Below are 15,337 nucleotides of genomic sequence, written 5' to 3'. Positions count from 1 at the left end.
AAAAATTTATGCCAAGTAGACGTTTATTGTTTACCCCACCATATGCTTAGCTTTTAAATAAATGCTGTAAACACGTAACTTTTTAGCTTTATATGAATGGAAAGAACAGAAAGTTCTGTTATCTGCAACAAAACCTTATTTTCATAGGCTCTCATGTGTTTATGAATGCACCATGTCCTCAAACATTTCTTGGACACCACTAAAGATTCTGATTTGAGAGTTAAGTGGGGCCCAAGAATCTACATTTTAACAAGCTTCTCAAAATGTTTATGAAGGGGGTTGTTTTGAACCACTCCTTGAGAAATGCTACTCCAAGCCACACAGGTTATCATTTTTATGAACTCATTAAGAAAGTGAAGACAGTGATTTTACCCACAGAGTCCTTTCCTACAACAGAATTAGGTAAACAAGCCTGGATTATTACCCACTATTTGGCGTAGCTCCCAGCCAGGGAACAGGTGATATAATACCCAGTTTATAAATGTAGTATTCTTAACTTGTAGTCCTCAGGCCATCTCTCTGACTTCATTCTCTACTACTCTTACTTCTGTCTACTCATCCCAGTCATACAGCCTTTCTTCCTGTTCCTTGAATATTCCATGATTACGGCATTTACACTTGTTCCTGCTACCTGAAATGCACTCCCCTTGGAAGATCTTCAATCCTCATTCAGGGCTCATAATTATTAAGAAAAAAAAATGTGCATATGTGGATTTTTCTGGAAAAGTTGTCCTACTCCCTAATAATAGTAAATACTCTCTGACAATTGAGAAAGACAATCCAAATGGTACTCCACAGCCAAAGACAATGTCATCAAAATGTTTTTAGAAATCAAGCAGACCCAGATTTAAGCTAACCAACATTGCTGTTTTAAATAAGCAGAAAAAGATTATTACCTCTTCTCATTAGTTTCCACTGCATCCCTGGATCTCTGTTTTGCAAATAACTTGGCCATTCTTTTAGCTTTGTTCTTTTGTCTATTGCTCATTCCTGTTCGAAACTCTGAGTCAATCAATTCAGCTGCCTGGAGAGTCTAAAAGAATAAAAGAATGCTGAATTTGAACTTCTGAAGTTAGAATATATACCCATAGTCTCAGCCTCAGAAGAGGACTAAAGTCTGTAAATTTCACTATATACAAATTGATTACATTCTTCGACAGCTTCATGCTATTCTGTTGTATGACTGTACCATAATTTCACTCTCTTCTTCCTTCTCCCCTATTCTTTCAATTGCCAGGAAATGCTCATTTGTCACAGATAAGGCAAAAATGTATGATCCTGACCCCAGTGAGGGCTTTGAAGAGGTGAGACTCCAAAATAACCATACTAGGACTTCCCTGGTGGCATAGTGGTTAAGAATCCACCTACCAATGCAGGGGACATGGGTTTGATCCCTGGTCCGGGGAGATCCCACATGCCTGCGGGGCAACTAAGCATGTGAGACACAACTACTGAAGCCCACGTGCACAGAGCCCATGCTCCGCAACAAGAGAAGCACTGCAATGAGAAGCCCACGCACCGCAAAGAGTAGCCCCCGCTCGCCACAGCTAGAGAAAGCCTGCACACAGCAACGAAGACCCAACACAGGCAAAAACAAAAAAAAACCCATACTACCATCCAAAAGTTATAATAAAGAATGTCAATTTTTAAACAATGATAATCATCTTCTACTGAAAAAAATAAAAATAACTATAGCCATATAGTTTTAGTAACTGGGCCAGCGTCCTATAGTTAACTTAGCCTATATGTTTTTTCCCTCTTAATCACTCACTGCATACTGTTTTTGATCTCTTTTGCATTCATGGGAGACATTATTAAGGATGTGAACAAAAATGCTTTGAGCGCAAGCCTAAAAATCCTTTCTGCCCTTAACTGATTAAGATTCAATTGAAGTTTATACTTCTACAACCAATTAGGCTCACTGGTGTGGGTGCCCTGCTACAGACTTGGTCCAGGGACCACTGGCATATACACAAGGCAATGTAGCAGTGATGACCCTATGGCAACAACTAACCACAGCAACTCTTCCCAAAGGTCCGCAACATCTACAGCAACCAAACTTGGATCCTGCAAATCTCAAATTTGCTGCTGCCATCCCATATCCAACTATTCTGTCTATAGCCCATTTTCTCTAATACACCTACCCACTCATTTCCCTACACCATGTCAAAATACCACACTGTGATCACATTACTACATTTTTGTTTTCCTTTATTTTATTCTATTGTCTTCCTTCTTTATTTTTTAAAATTTTACTTATTTATTTCATTTATTTCTGGCTGCGTTGGGTCTTTGTTGCTGCGCACAGGCTTCCTCTAGCTGTGGTGAGTGGGGGCTACTCTTCGTTGCAGTGCACGGGCTTCTCATTGCAGTGGCTTCTCTTGTTGCAGAGCACGGGCTCTAGGTGCGTGGGCTTCTGTGGCACATGGGCTCAGTAGGTGTAGCTGACGGGCTCTAGAGCGCAGGCTCAGTAGTTGTGGCACACGGGCTTAGCTGCTCTGCGGTTTGTGGGATCATCCCGGACCAGGGCTCAAACCCGTGTCCCCTGCATTGGCAGGCGGATTCCTAACCACTGCATCACCAGAGAAGTCTTGTCTTCTTTATTATTTATTTACATCTTATGCGTCCCTTTGTACTTCATTTCTTTCTATTCCTTCCTGGTTGTTATTATATTTTCTGCCTCTGTACTCTTCTTTTTCCCTCCAGAATCTGCCTTTTCTTCCCCCTTGCCGGCAAAAGTTCCATCATCATCACATACCCCTCAATACCAAAAAATTTAGTTTACAAATTCTAATGGTTTAGAGGGCAACTGGTATAAAGGCAAATAGAACCCTTCTCCTCTTAAGCAAAGGGAAAGGCCAAGAGAATGAAAGATATGGGTTTCACGTAAAGCAGGAATTCTTAATGGGACCCACAGATCCCTAAAAGGATATTGCAGGAGCAGGAGGAAAGAGCACTAAACTCCCTGAAAGGTAATATCTCACATGTATGTGAATTTTTCTGAGGCGAGAGCCACAGCTTTTACTGGAGCTTAAAAAGAGTCTATGGTATAAAAAAAAGAAGCATACAGGCATCCATTGGGAATTGGAAAAACAGAGGAACAGGAAAAATACAGAGCAAAATTATGGTACAGCCATATAAACAGCATAAAGCTGTCAAAAAAGAATGTGATCAATCTGTATATACTGATATATGAAGCCATATGAAGTGAGAAAAGGTGGACATGGCTTAAAAGAACTTATGTATACAGAGAAAATTTCAGGGAAAATGCACAAATAACTTAAAAAGGGTTGCTTCCTACTGTGTGCCCTTCTGCATTGTTTGAAAGTTTTCACCATGTTTGTTACTTTCTCAAATAAAAGAATCATAGCTGTAAACATTTCTAGTATCATCATATCTGACTATGATAGCCCTTAGTATCTCCCACCCTCTGAAATATTTTTTTTCTTCATTGAAGAACAAAGAAAGAGCAATTGATGCAACTAGGATTTTTCAACACCAGTGTCTCCTAAAAGATGTACCATACCTTTTATCTAATAGTCCAATGTCTATGAGGTAGGTGGCAACTTCTGTCTCCTAAGAATCTACCACTAGAAATCCAATTTATGAAGACACTAAATTATGGTAACGCTAAGCAACAATGAGCAGAATTAAAAAACGCATGTTTTAAAATTCCAGTTGCATAGCAAAATAAAGCAAATCCCCTGTATTATTACTTGCAATCAACCAACCAGAGGTTTTACCTACAGGCTGTTTGTTTACAAGGGCTGCTGAAGTTGGGGTATAATCCAAATCTTCATCATTAAAGAGTTCTTCAGTGCTCATTCCAATAGCTTCTCCCATATTAAGGCCAAGTTTCTTCTGTAATAGTTTTCGTTGGCGTGCTATCCTCTCTTTAGGATCCACTTCACCTTTAAACAAAGAAGAAATACATTTTCTTCAAATCAGTTAAGCAGTTTTCTAATATGTGAAGATCAGACTCGATTAAAATTTTTTTAAAAAATTTAACCATTAGAATACCTCTCTTGATAATAAAACAAACCACACTCACAACCTCTGAACATGTCATAAACTTTATTACCTAATAGAGTAAATATTTTACTGGATCTTGGAAAACGGTGTTCTAGCTAACAAAACACTCTAGCTAACAAAACACTCTAGCTAACAAAAATTCACTGAGATTACCCCATTGCCCTACTGTCAATTATCAAGTATATATATAATGAGATCTATTCCTATGAAAATAAACCAATCTTATTATTTTATAGCTAATCTCATACATTCTCTGAGAGCTCTAACCAGGCTTTAAAAAAAAATCTAGATTTTATTTTACAGAAAAAGATCTCAACAAATACATGCTTATTCCAAGTGTGGCCTTTATGTATTCTGAGATGACACAGTCCTGATAGCCCAAATAACAAAGACAAAGGCATAAAAGTAGATTTTGAATGTCCCAAGAAAAATCCCTCAATATTTCAGTGGAAAATAGATCAAAAGGTATTATTTTAAAAATAAAAATTTGGGCTTAAACTAGCTAAGTTGCAAGAGATGGTTCTATAATGATTAACTTCCAATAATAGCTGATTAAGTTCTTATTGGACTACTCCTCCACAGATAACAAATTCTAGGTAAAATATAATAAACAACCACCTGAAGGCACTGGAAAGAGATAAAAATTAGGCATATACTTGGAGGAGTTATCAATACCTGGAAGAAGGACATGGCATTAGGTAAGTTTCCCATTTTTGAACGTTTTTAGCCTAAAGGTAGACCCAGTCCGTGGTATGTAGGGCAGCCATGCCCTACATTTAAAAGTTGTGTAAAAACCCAGTCTGTCTGGCTTGCAGAATTAGAGGAGAGTCAGGGATCACTATAGCCACTGGAAAGTAGAGAGAAAAAACCCAGAAAGGAAAGAACCAGAGAGAAAGCCCAAATTCTGTGAACTCAGCCAAATCTCTGGCTGACCTCTGAACTATGCTTGCACAGGGCAGACTCCAAACAGTCCAACTAAAGCTAAAAATTGAATTGGGATTTGAGTTGTTGCCCAATACAAAGGAGACTGAGTTTGCAATTTGAGTTTCACCAAATTAAATGCTTATTAAAACAAGTAAGCAAAAACAACCAACTAAACCAAACAAATCAAAACACTCTTTGGAAGAATATAACAGAATCCAGCCTGCAGTATAAACATTTATAATGTGAGGAATACAATCCAAAATTAACTGACATACAAAGAATCAAGAAAATGTAACCCATTCCCAAAAGGAAGACAATTAATGGAGATCAACACTGAGACAACCCAGATGTTGGAAGTAGAAGACAAGACTTTTTAAGCAGCTAATATAACAATGCTAAATGTAAAGGAAGATATTGTCACAATGATGAATAGATAGAATACCTCATTAGAGAAACAGAAACTATTAAAAAAATAGAATCATACACTTGAAAAGGGTAAATTATAATAGTTTTATTAAGTGAATTCAAAGATAAAGCTATACAAAGTTCCCTCATCTAAAGAACAGGGAGGGGTGGGGCTTCCCTGGTGGCACAGTGGTTGAGAATCTGCCTGCAAATGCAGGGGACACAGGTTCAAGCTCTGGTCTGGGAGGATCCCACATGCCGCGGAGCAACTAGGCCCGTGAGCCACAACTACTGAGCCTGCGCGTCTGGAGCCTGTGCTCCGCAACAAGAGAGGCCGCGATAGTGAGAGGCCTGCGCGCCGCGATGAAGAGTGGCCCCCGCTTGCCACAACTAGAGAAAGCCCTCGCACAGAAACGAAGACCCAACACAGCAAAAATAAATTAATTAATTAAGAAACTCCTACCCCCAACATCTTCTTAAAAAAAAAAAAAAAGAACAGGGAGGGGAAAAAAGATTTAAAGAAACAAACAACTTGAATATAAAATTAAGAAAATAATTCTACTAACAATAACATCAAAAGTAAAATTTAAAACTTATATTCTGAAAACTACAGAATACTGGTGAAAGAAATTAAAGATCTAAACAAATGGAAAAACATTCCATGTTCACGGATCATAATACCTCATAGTAAGACAGTAATACTTCTCAAATTGATATACTGATACAAAACAATTCCTATCAAAATATCAGCTGGCTTTTTGCAGACACTGACAAACTGATCCTATAATTCATATAGAAATGCAAGAGACTGAGAATATCCAAAATAATCCTGAAAAAGAACAACAAAGTTGAAGGCTCATACTTCTTGATTTTATTTTTTTACTTTTAAAATTTTTATTTATTTAGTCAGTCAGTTTCTGCTTTATAACAAAGTGAATCAGCTATACATATACGTATATCCCCATATCTCTTCCCTCTTGCATCTCCCTCCCTCCCACCCTCCTTCTTGATTTTAAAAATTACCAGAAAGCAATGGTGATCAAGACAATGAGGTACTGGCATAAAGAAAGACATCAACTGAATAGAATTGAGAGTCCAGAAATAAAACTATATGTCTACCGCCAACTGGTTTTCATGAAGGGTGCAAAGACAATTCAGTGGGGAAAGAAGAATCTTTTCAACAAATGGTGTTGAGACAACAAGATAGCCACATGTAAAGAATGATGTTGGATCCTTAACCTCACAACATACAAAAATGAATTCAAAACAGATCAAATACCTAAGAGTAAGAGTTAAAGCTATAAAACTCTTAGAGAAAACACAGGGGTAAATGACCTTAGATTTGGCAATAGCTTCTTACATATGACATCAAAAAGCTCGAGAAACAAAAGAAAAAGATTAATTGGACTTCATCAAAGTTAAAACCGTTTATGCTTCAAAGGTTACCATCAGGAAACTGAAAAGATGCACAGAATGGGAGGAAATATTTGTAAATCACATATCAGATAAGAGGTTTATATAAAGAATATATAAAGACCTCTTATATCTCATTAATAAAAGAACAAATATCCCACTTAAAAATGGGCAAAGGATCTGAATAGACAGGTCTCCAAAGAAGATACAGAAATGGTCAATAAACACATGAAAATATGTTCAACATCATTAGTCATCAGAAAAATGCAAATCAAAACTACAATGAGATACCACTTCACAGTCACTGGTATGGATATAGTCGAAGTCAGTTAATAACAAGCAAGCATTGGCAAGGATGTGGAGATCGGAATCCTTGTATCCTGCTAGAGGAATGTGAAATGGTGAAGCCAGTTTGGAGAACAGTCTGGCAGTTCCTCGAATGGTAAAACATAGTTACCATATGACCCAGCAAGTCCACTCTTATGTATCTACATAGGAGAAATGAAAACATACACCCACACAAAAATCTGGACGTGAACATTTATTGGCAGCATTATTCACAATAGCCAAAAAAGTGGAAACAACCCAAATGTCCTCAGCCTATGAATGAATAAACAAAATGTGATATTCATACAATGGAATGTTATTCAGCCAGGAAATAAAATAAGATAACTTCACACCTACCAATATGGCTACTACCAAAGAAGCCAGAAAATAACAAGCGTTGACAAGGTTATGTGGAGAAGATGGAAACCTCATAGATTGTTGATGGGAATGTAAAATGGAACAGCCACTATGGAACTGCCAGTATGGCAGTTCTAAAAAAAAATCAAAAACAGAATTACCATATGAGCCTATAATTCCAATTCTTGGCATAAACCCAAAAGAACTGGAAGCAGGAATTCAAACAGATATTTGTACACCCACGTACATAGTAGCATTATTCACAATAAGCAAAAGGTAGAAGCAACCCAAGTGTCCACTGACGGATGAATGGATAAACAAAATGTGGTATAAACATACACTGGAATATTTTTCAGCCTTAAAACAGAAGGAAATTCTGACACATACAACAACATGAACATGAAAGATTATGTTAAGTGAAATAAGTCGGTCACGAAAGGACAAATATTGTATGATTCCATGTATATGAAGTACCTCGAGTAGTCAAATTCAGAGACAGAAAGTAAAACAGTGGCTGCCAGGGAGTGAGGGGAAAAAGGAATGGAATTGCTGTTTAATGGGTATAAAGTTTCAGTTTTGCAAGATGAAAAGAGTTCTGGAGATTGGCTGTACAACAATATGAATGTACTTAATACTACTGAACTGTACAGTTAAAAATGATTAAATGGTAAATTTTATGTTATCTATATTCTATCACAATTTAAAACTGATACACCCTGTAACAGTAGTAACTACTACTTAGGAAAAAAAATGAAAACAGTACTAATATATATAGTACAATATGGATAAACCTTGGAAATATTCTGCTAAGTAAAAAGAAGCCAGTCACAAAAGACTACATATTATATGATTCAATTTATATGAAATGTCCATAGTAGGCAAATCTATAGCTACAGGAAGTAAATTAATGGTCCTTAGGGCTGGGAAGAGAAGGGAAGGATGTAGGGGGATAGGAGGGTGGTTGCTAAAGGATACAGGGTTTCTTCTTGAGACAATGTTCTAAAATTAACTACACACAATTGTGAATATACTAAAAGCCACTGAATTGGACACTTTTAAAATGGGGATTTCTATCATATGTGAATTATATCTCTCTAAAGCTACATTTAAAAAAAAATTTAAGGCTACTCTACCCAGAGGGAAAAACACTAAGTATCCAAAATGAAGGCTGCTGGATCATAAGTTCAGTACACTTACAAAGAGCCTAAAATTGGTCCTCTCATTCCAGGGAAAGTACTATTGGGGAAAATAACCAACTGCAAAGGAAACTCAGACTGGCACCTATGCAAATCATGTGCGTCATTTATAAATATGTAGAGACCAACACAGATGAGCAGATATTTAAAGAAAACCTAATTAGAGAGTTTTAATGAGCACTCTTCAGCATACTATGACTTATCAACATTAAAAACTGAGTTCCAGGGCTTCCCTGGTGGTGCAGTGGTTGAAAGTCTGCCTGCCGATGCAGGGGACACGGGTTCATGCCCCGGTCCGGGAAGATCCCACATGCCGCGGAGCGGCTGGGCCCGTGAGCCATGGCTGCTGAGCCTGCGCGTCCGGAGCCAAAAAAAAAAAAAAAAACTGAGTTCCAAGAAAATTGGGGTTCCCAATCCTGCTTACATATCAGTCATCTGTGGAGCTTTTCTTTTAATATTCAATTTCCCAAAACTCTCCACAGATCTATTAAATCAGAATCTTTAAGATACGACCCCAAAACATATTTTTTTTTAAGTGACAAAAGTGACACTGACTTTTATCCTTAGATAAGGGCCAATGATCTCTCATGATGTCCATGGGTACACTAGTAAGATCAGTAAACTTACTAATTAGTAAACTTAGAGATAACTTTTTTCAAATTGGAAAGTTTTTGAAGACTTCTACCTCCCTTATTAAAAAAAAAAACCTATGCTTTTCTGGAACTTAAACAAATTCTCCTCTTAATTCTCTCCATAAATAATTACACTAGATCTTTCAATACAAAGTATATTAGGAAAGAAGAAATGGGTATTTGACATCTTTTTAAATGAACAAATTGAAGATCATTTCATTAACTTAGACAGATATGCTTTGACTAATGATAAATTAGCAACAAAACAAAACACTGTTCTGTTTTGGTTTTAGTCAAAAAATCAACTTATTTACTTACAGAAATCCATTAAAAACATCAAGGTTTTTTCCACTCAAGGCATCAATCTTGAATGGCCAAAACATTTATTTATATCCAGATGGATTCTGTAAGTTTAAAGATAATGGGACAATTACCTATCTAAGATAATTTATTTTTCATTTTTAGTTTTTGCTTTGGTCATCAGCCTAAGTAGATCCAATTATTTAAATGTTTAAAACATATGATAAAAAGGAAACTATCATAGCCTCTTAAATTTCCAGAATTGTGAAAACATTACCACAATCTGTACTAATCCTGGCTTTTAAAATCTATTCAACTGAAGCTCTTGGGTACCACTTTACAATTTCTACATTGAAATACTGAAATATTAATATGTATCTATTAATGGTGCATATATATATATATAGTACATATTCAACTAAGGGAAGAAAAATATTCCTATGGTAGCTTTAGACAAAGTGCTTCTGGTTACCTTCCCCACCTGCATGCCCCACATCTCAAACTGAAAACTTCAGTGGATTTGCATTTCATGACATCTATTAGATTTTGTATGACTGATAACATAGCACGCCAGGTAACAAATTGGTCTGAATGCACGCATTTCAGACTTTTTTCTGTAGGACTACTACTACATACCTGATTTTTCATCTTGTACTTCAAATTCTGCACCAGCAGATCCCAAAAGTGATGCCCCATGTTGTAATAATCTACATATATCAAATCTGTCAAAATTCAATCGATCTGTAGTAGACGAATCTTCCATAGCACCTTCTGAAGTAGTTTCTAGATGAGGTTTAAAAACATTTAATTTGATTATATAGCCAAAGTATAGAACGAAAGAAAATAGCATCACTTCAGGGGGGCAGGGAGGAGGGTAATATTTTAAGAAAAGTAAAATGTGGAAGAAGTAGAAAAGCTACTGTGAATTTACTTATAATCAACTCTTATTTATGAAAAAATTATTTAGTAGGTGGCTCCCTTACTACAAAGTATCAGAATGTCAGTGGGTGTGTGTATAACTTTTTGACTATGAAAGCACAATGTCATATGAAGAAATGCATCCCCATGTTGAAATATGTATGTTAAAAATCGTGCTATCTGTTAAACAGTTAAATACCAAGGTAGTCTATCATAGTGATAAACTGGAAGATAAACACACTCATAGATTATAAATAAAACAAGTGAGCATCATCATTCCCTATACCTGAGGAATATCTAGGACATAAAGGAAGTACTCAATCAATAGGACTCATTTCTCATAATATAAAACAAATTACAATCTCCTGGCAAATCGCTAAAATTAAATATCCATCTGGGGTCTAAAACTATCTATAAAATGTTCTGTATTCCTCCCAAAAAGGTTATGGCATTGTAAATTTTTAAATGTACTGTAATTGTTCACTGACTTAATAGTTTGTTTAACTGGCATCTGCATATAATTCATCTGTAAACTAAAGTATAATTGCTAAACTGAAAGGGAACTGCTATGAATATCTTAAAGTTTTCTAATGATAACAAGCAACCTTACTATATATTTTAATGCTGCTGTAACTACTTTAAAGTTTTTTGGGGGATTCTCTGGTGGTCCAGTGGTTAGGATTCCACGCTTTCACTGCAGGGGTTGTGAATTCAATCCCTGGTCAGGGAACTAAGATCCCACAAGCCGCGCGGCAAGGACAAAAAAAAATTTTTTTTAAAGTGTGTTTTGAAAAGAATTTGAGTAATAGGCTGGAATGGAAAAGGCTCTTTTCTAAAACAAGTTATAACTTCTTCTGGTTATATATTTCTTTTGATGAGAGAAGACAAATTAACACAATCCCTCAAAATAATAGGTGAGGCAAATTAAAGCAAAAATTTTAGACGAGCTAAGACATATGATAAAAGTCATGTTATCAAAGTGACTTGAAAATGAAATGCATTTGCACCATATTAAATTCTCACTTAATTAAAATGTATACCTTTATCAATTTGTAAAAGCATACATTCATTTTTAAATGTCATATATAATAGGCAGTCAGAAAACAAGTAATTTCCACTAAAGACATCTAAAAGACACATAAAAAAAACTAAAGACTGACCCCTCCAAATATCCACACATAATCGTGCTTAAATTTAGTAAACAATTACACTATTTTCCCAGCAACAAGAATAAATAGACTGTTTCAAATATTTACACTGTATTGATTTCTTTTTTTAGAACATAAATCCTTGAGGGAAGTAATAATCTCTAAATCAAGCATACTGTAGAATAATTTAAAATATATGTGAGATAATGCAACTATACTCCAATAAAAATTAATTTAAAAAATAAAGAAAAATAAATAAAACATATATGAGAAAACATTGTTTGTCTACTATGTTTTTTAAAACATGGTGAAAAATCACCTTATTCAATATTACTTCCTGACAAGACTGCACCTAAAAGCATGAAAATTGAGTCTAAAAGTTAAATTACTAAAATATAAAATGTGTAGTTTTTACTGCAAACTACTTTTCCACTTAAAAGCACCTTGTTTTGTTCTTGGCATTGGATTCCATTCAGGTACATTTTTCACTATAGCTTCAACAGCTTGTCCTGCTGCAATCCGAGTATCCCAATTTGTACTCCTTAAATATATCAACACCTTAAAAAATTAAAAATTAAATAGTTATGTAACAAAAAATATTGTTTGTTCAAAGTGGCCAAAACAGAATGCTTAAGTGCATTTTAAAAATAACATAGTTTTTAACATACTAAAAAGCAAAGTGCATATTATTCATTAAGTCCCATTACTTAATACAAGAGTTATAAAACTAGTAGAAAAGATGAGTTCAGCAAGAGAGCAAGATGTAACAGCAATATACAAAAATCAACTGTATTTCTGTACACTTTCAACAATCTGAAAATGAAATTAAGAAAATAATCTCATTTATAATAGTATCAAAAAGTATAAAATACTTAATAAATTTAACAAAAAAAGTACAAGACTTGTATATTGAAGACTACAAAAAATTCAAAATACTACTGAAAGAAATTAAATAAGACCTAAATAAACACCTCATGTTCATGGATTGGAAGACTTAATGTCGTTCAGATAGTAATACCCCCTAAATTGAATACAGACTCAACACAATTCCTGTCAAAATCCCAGCTGGCTTTTTTGCAGAAATAGACAAGTTAGTCCTAAAATTTATATGGAAATGTAAGGGACCCATAATCACCGAAAGAACCTTGAAAAAGAATAATAAAGTTGGCAGCCTCACACTTCTTGATTTCAAAACTTACTACCAAAAAAAAAAAAAAAAACTTACTACAAAGAAACAATAATCAAGACAGTGTTCTACTGGCAGAAGGACAGGTACATAGATCAATGGAATAGAATTTAGAGTCCAAAAATAATAATATGTGTCTATGGTCAACAGATTTCAACAACAGTCCAAGACAATTCAATGGGAAAAAAGGTTTTTTTCAGCAAATGGTACTAGAGCAACAAAATAATGACTTAAAATCCCTATCTCACACCAGACACAAAAACTAACTCAAAATAGACCAGAAGCCTAAAAATAAGAGCTAAGACTATAAAACTGTTAGAAGAAAACATGGGGATAAACCTTTGTAAACTTGGGTTAGGCAAAGGTTTCTTAGATATGATCTCAAGAGCACACAAGTGATGTATTTAAAAAAAGAAAAAAAAGATAAATTCGGCTTCATTGAAATTAATAACTTTTGTGCTTCAAAGGATACCATCAACAAAGTGAAAAGACAACCCACAGACTAGAAGAACACATTTGCAAACCCCATACCTGATAAGGGGCTTGTATCTAAAATATATAAAGAACTCCTACACCTCATTAATAAAAGAACAAATATCCCACTTAAAAATGGGCAAAGGATCTGAACAGACAGGTCTCCAAAGAAGATATAGAAATGGTCAATAAACAAATGAAAAGATGTTCAATGTCATTAGTCATCAGGAAAATGCAAATCAAAACTACAATAACACTTCATACTCACTGGTACGGATATAAACAAAGTCAGTTAATAGTTAAGTGATGGCAAGTATGTGGAGAAATCCAACCTCTCAAACATGCTGTTGGGAATGGAATATGGTGGAGCCAGTCTGGAAAGCAGCCTGGCAGTTCCTCATAAAGTTAAACAGAGTTACCATATGACCCAGCAATTCTGCTCTCTGGTATACACCCATGTATGAAAACATACATCCACACAAAAACCTGCACACAAATTTTCATAGCAGCTTTAATAACAGGCCAAAAAGTGGAAACAACCAAGATGTCCATCAACTGATGAAGAGATAAATAAAATGTGCTATATCCATACAGCATTATCCATATCCATACAGTGGAACAATATTTGGCGATAAAAAAAGAATAAAACAAAACATGCTACAATATGAATGAACCCTAAAAATAATACTTTAGGTGAAAAAACCAATCACAAAAGGTCACACATTTATATAAAATGTTCAAAACAAGCAAATCTATAGACAGAGGGTAGATTAGGGGTTGCCTAGGACTGGCTATGGGAGGGGGAGTGACGGAGAGTGACTGGTAATAGGCATGAAGTTTCTTTTGGGGGTGATAGAAATGTTTTAAAATTAGATGGTGGTGATGGTTGCACATATCTGTGAATATGGTAAAAATCACTGAATTGTACATTTTATCTGGGTGAATTGTATGGTATGTAAATTATATTTCAATAAAGCTGTTTTTAAAAAAATAAAACCAAAGGCAATAGGAAAACACGAGGACAGAGAGGGCATAGGAGGTGAGAAGGTGCTAAAAACAAATTTTGCCTCTTTTGGAATTACTTGATGGCAGCCATATGGTGGGGTCTGAGTTAAGAAGACCAGAACTCACTTGGAAGTCTGGAAACCTTTTCTCAGTTCAGCACAAGTTAGTCTTGTTCATTGTTTCTAGTTTCAGCTCATTCAGTCCTCCATCTCTTCCCTCGGGATGAGAAAAAATGGATATACCTCTCTATCCCCACACCTTTCACATGAGTATGGTATTGCCTAATACGCACCCTTCTCCATTCTGAGAATATGGAGCCTGTAGATGTCAAATCACTATCTCTTCATCGACATCTTGGTTAGAAAGTTATGATAGTATCTAAGTGGGAAGTGCGTTGGAATGAGAGTCGCTGTTAGCCCCTATGACAGGAACAATAGAGTGCAGGTTTGTGTATGATGACAAAGGGCTTAGAACTCCTACTCATAGGAAGCAGGGAGGGACAAATCAGAATGAAAGGATGAGATAAGACTGGTGGGAACAGGGATATACTGAGTCTTCCAGTATCTGGGCTATCATACTGCTTCCCACCTTATCCTCTATCCACCGCTCCCACCCCCCTAAACACAGATACAAAGCACTCCTGTTTTTACTTTGCATGTCAGAGAATTAAATACATGGAATTTGCTGCTTACTATCATACAGTCACACTTCCTCAAGCCCACAGAGTTCAGTAAAAATAAAGCATTGCTTAGGGAAAGAACATGGGCTAGGATTATGAAAATACTTATCCACCAAAGCAGAAAGCCTCCACTTTCAAAGAGCTAATAACTAAGAATGTAACAACTAGCTTCTCATATACTTCCACCATTGCCCATGAGTACTCATCCATTTGAAGATTGCCAACTAGTATAATTATTAGCTGCTAAGAACAAGTTAGACCACTAAAAAACTAGATTAACAACTTACTTTGTTACCAAATTGGATCAGATTCAAATTTGTGCCACAGGCCAAAGTTTCTAT

General features: G+C 35.6%; 1 protein-coding gene across 2 annotated transcripts in view; it reads right to left on the bottom strand.

Annotated features, from left to right (window-relative positions):
- BTAF1 (B-TFIID TATA-box binding protein associated factor 1) overlaps positions 1-15,337 on the bottom strand; it is a 94,668-nt gene that overhangs the window by 66,715 nt on the left and 12,616 nt on the right. Inside the window, exons 3-6 of one of the 2 annotated variants that reach the window (XM_082601314.1) lie at positions 12,096-12,210; positions 10,223-10,369; positions 3,748-3,911; positions 897-1,033 (exon numbers count right to left, since the gene is read on the bottom strand). In XM_082601314.1, the coding sequence (XP_082457440.1) occupies positions 897-1,033; positions 3,748-3,911; positions 10,223-10,369; positions 12,096-12,210 (563 nt within the window). Of the gene's footprint in view, positions 1-896; positions 1,034-3,747; positions 3,912-9,604; positions 9,654-10,222; positions 10,370-12,095; positions 12,211-15,337 lie in introns of those variants that run through there. The other variant, XM_082601315.1, reaches the window with a different exon arrangement.

Source organism: Mesoplodon mirus (genome assembly GCF_964341445.2).
Source record: "Mesoplodon mirus genome assembly, chromosome: 2".
NCBI classification, from domain to species: domain Eukaryota; kingdom Metazoa; phylum Chordata; class Mammalia; order Artiodactyla; family Ziphiidae; genus Mesoplodon; species Mesoplodon mirus.
Note: the sequence above shows the minus strand (reverse complement) of the source record. Positions and strands in the feature narration are given on the sequence as shown.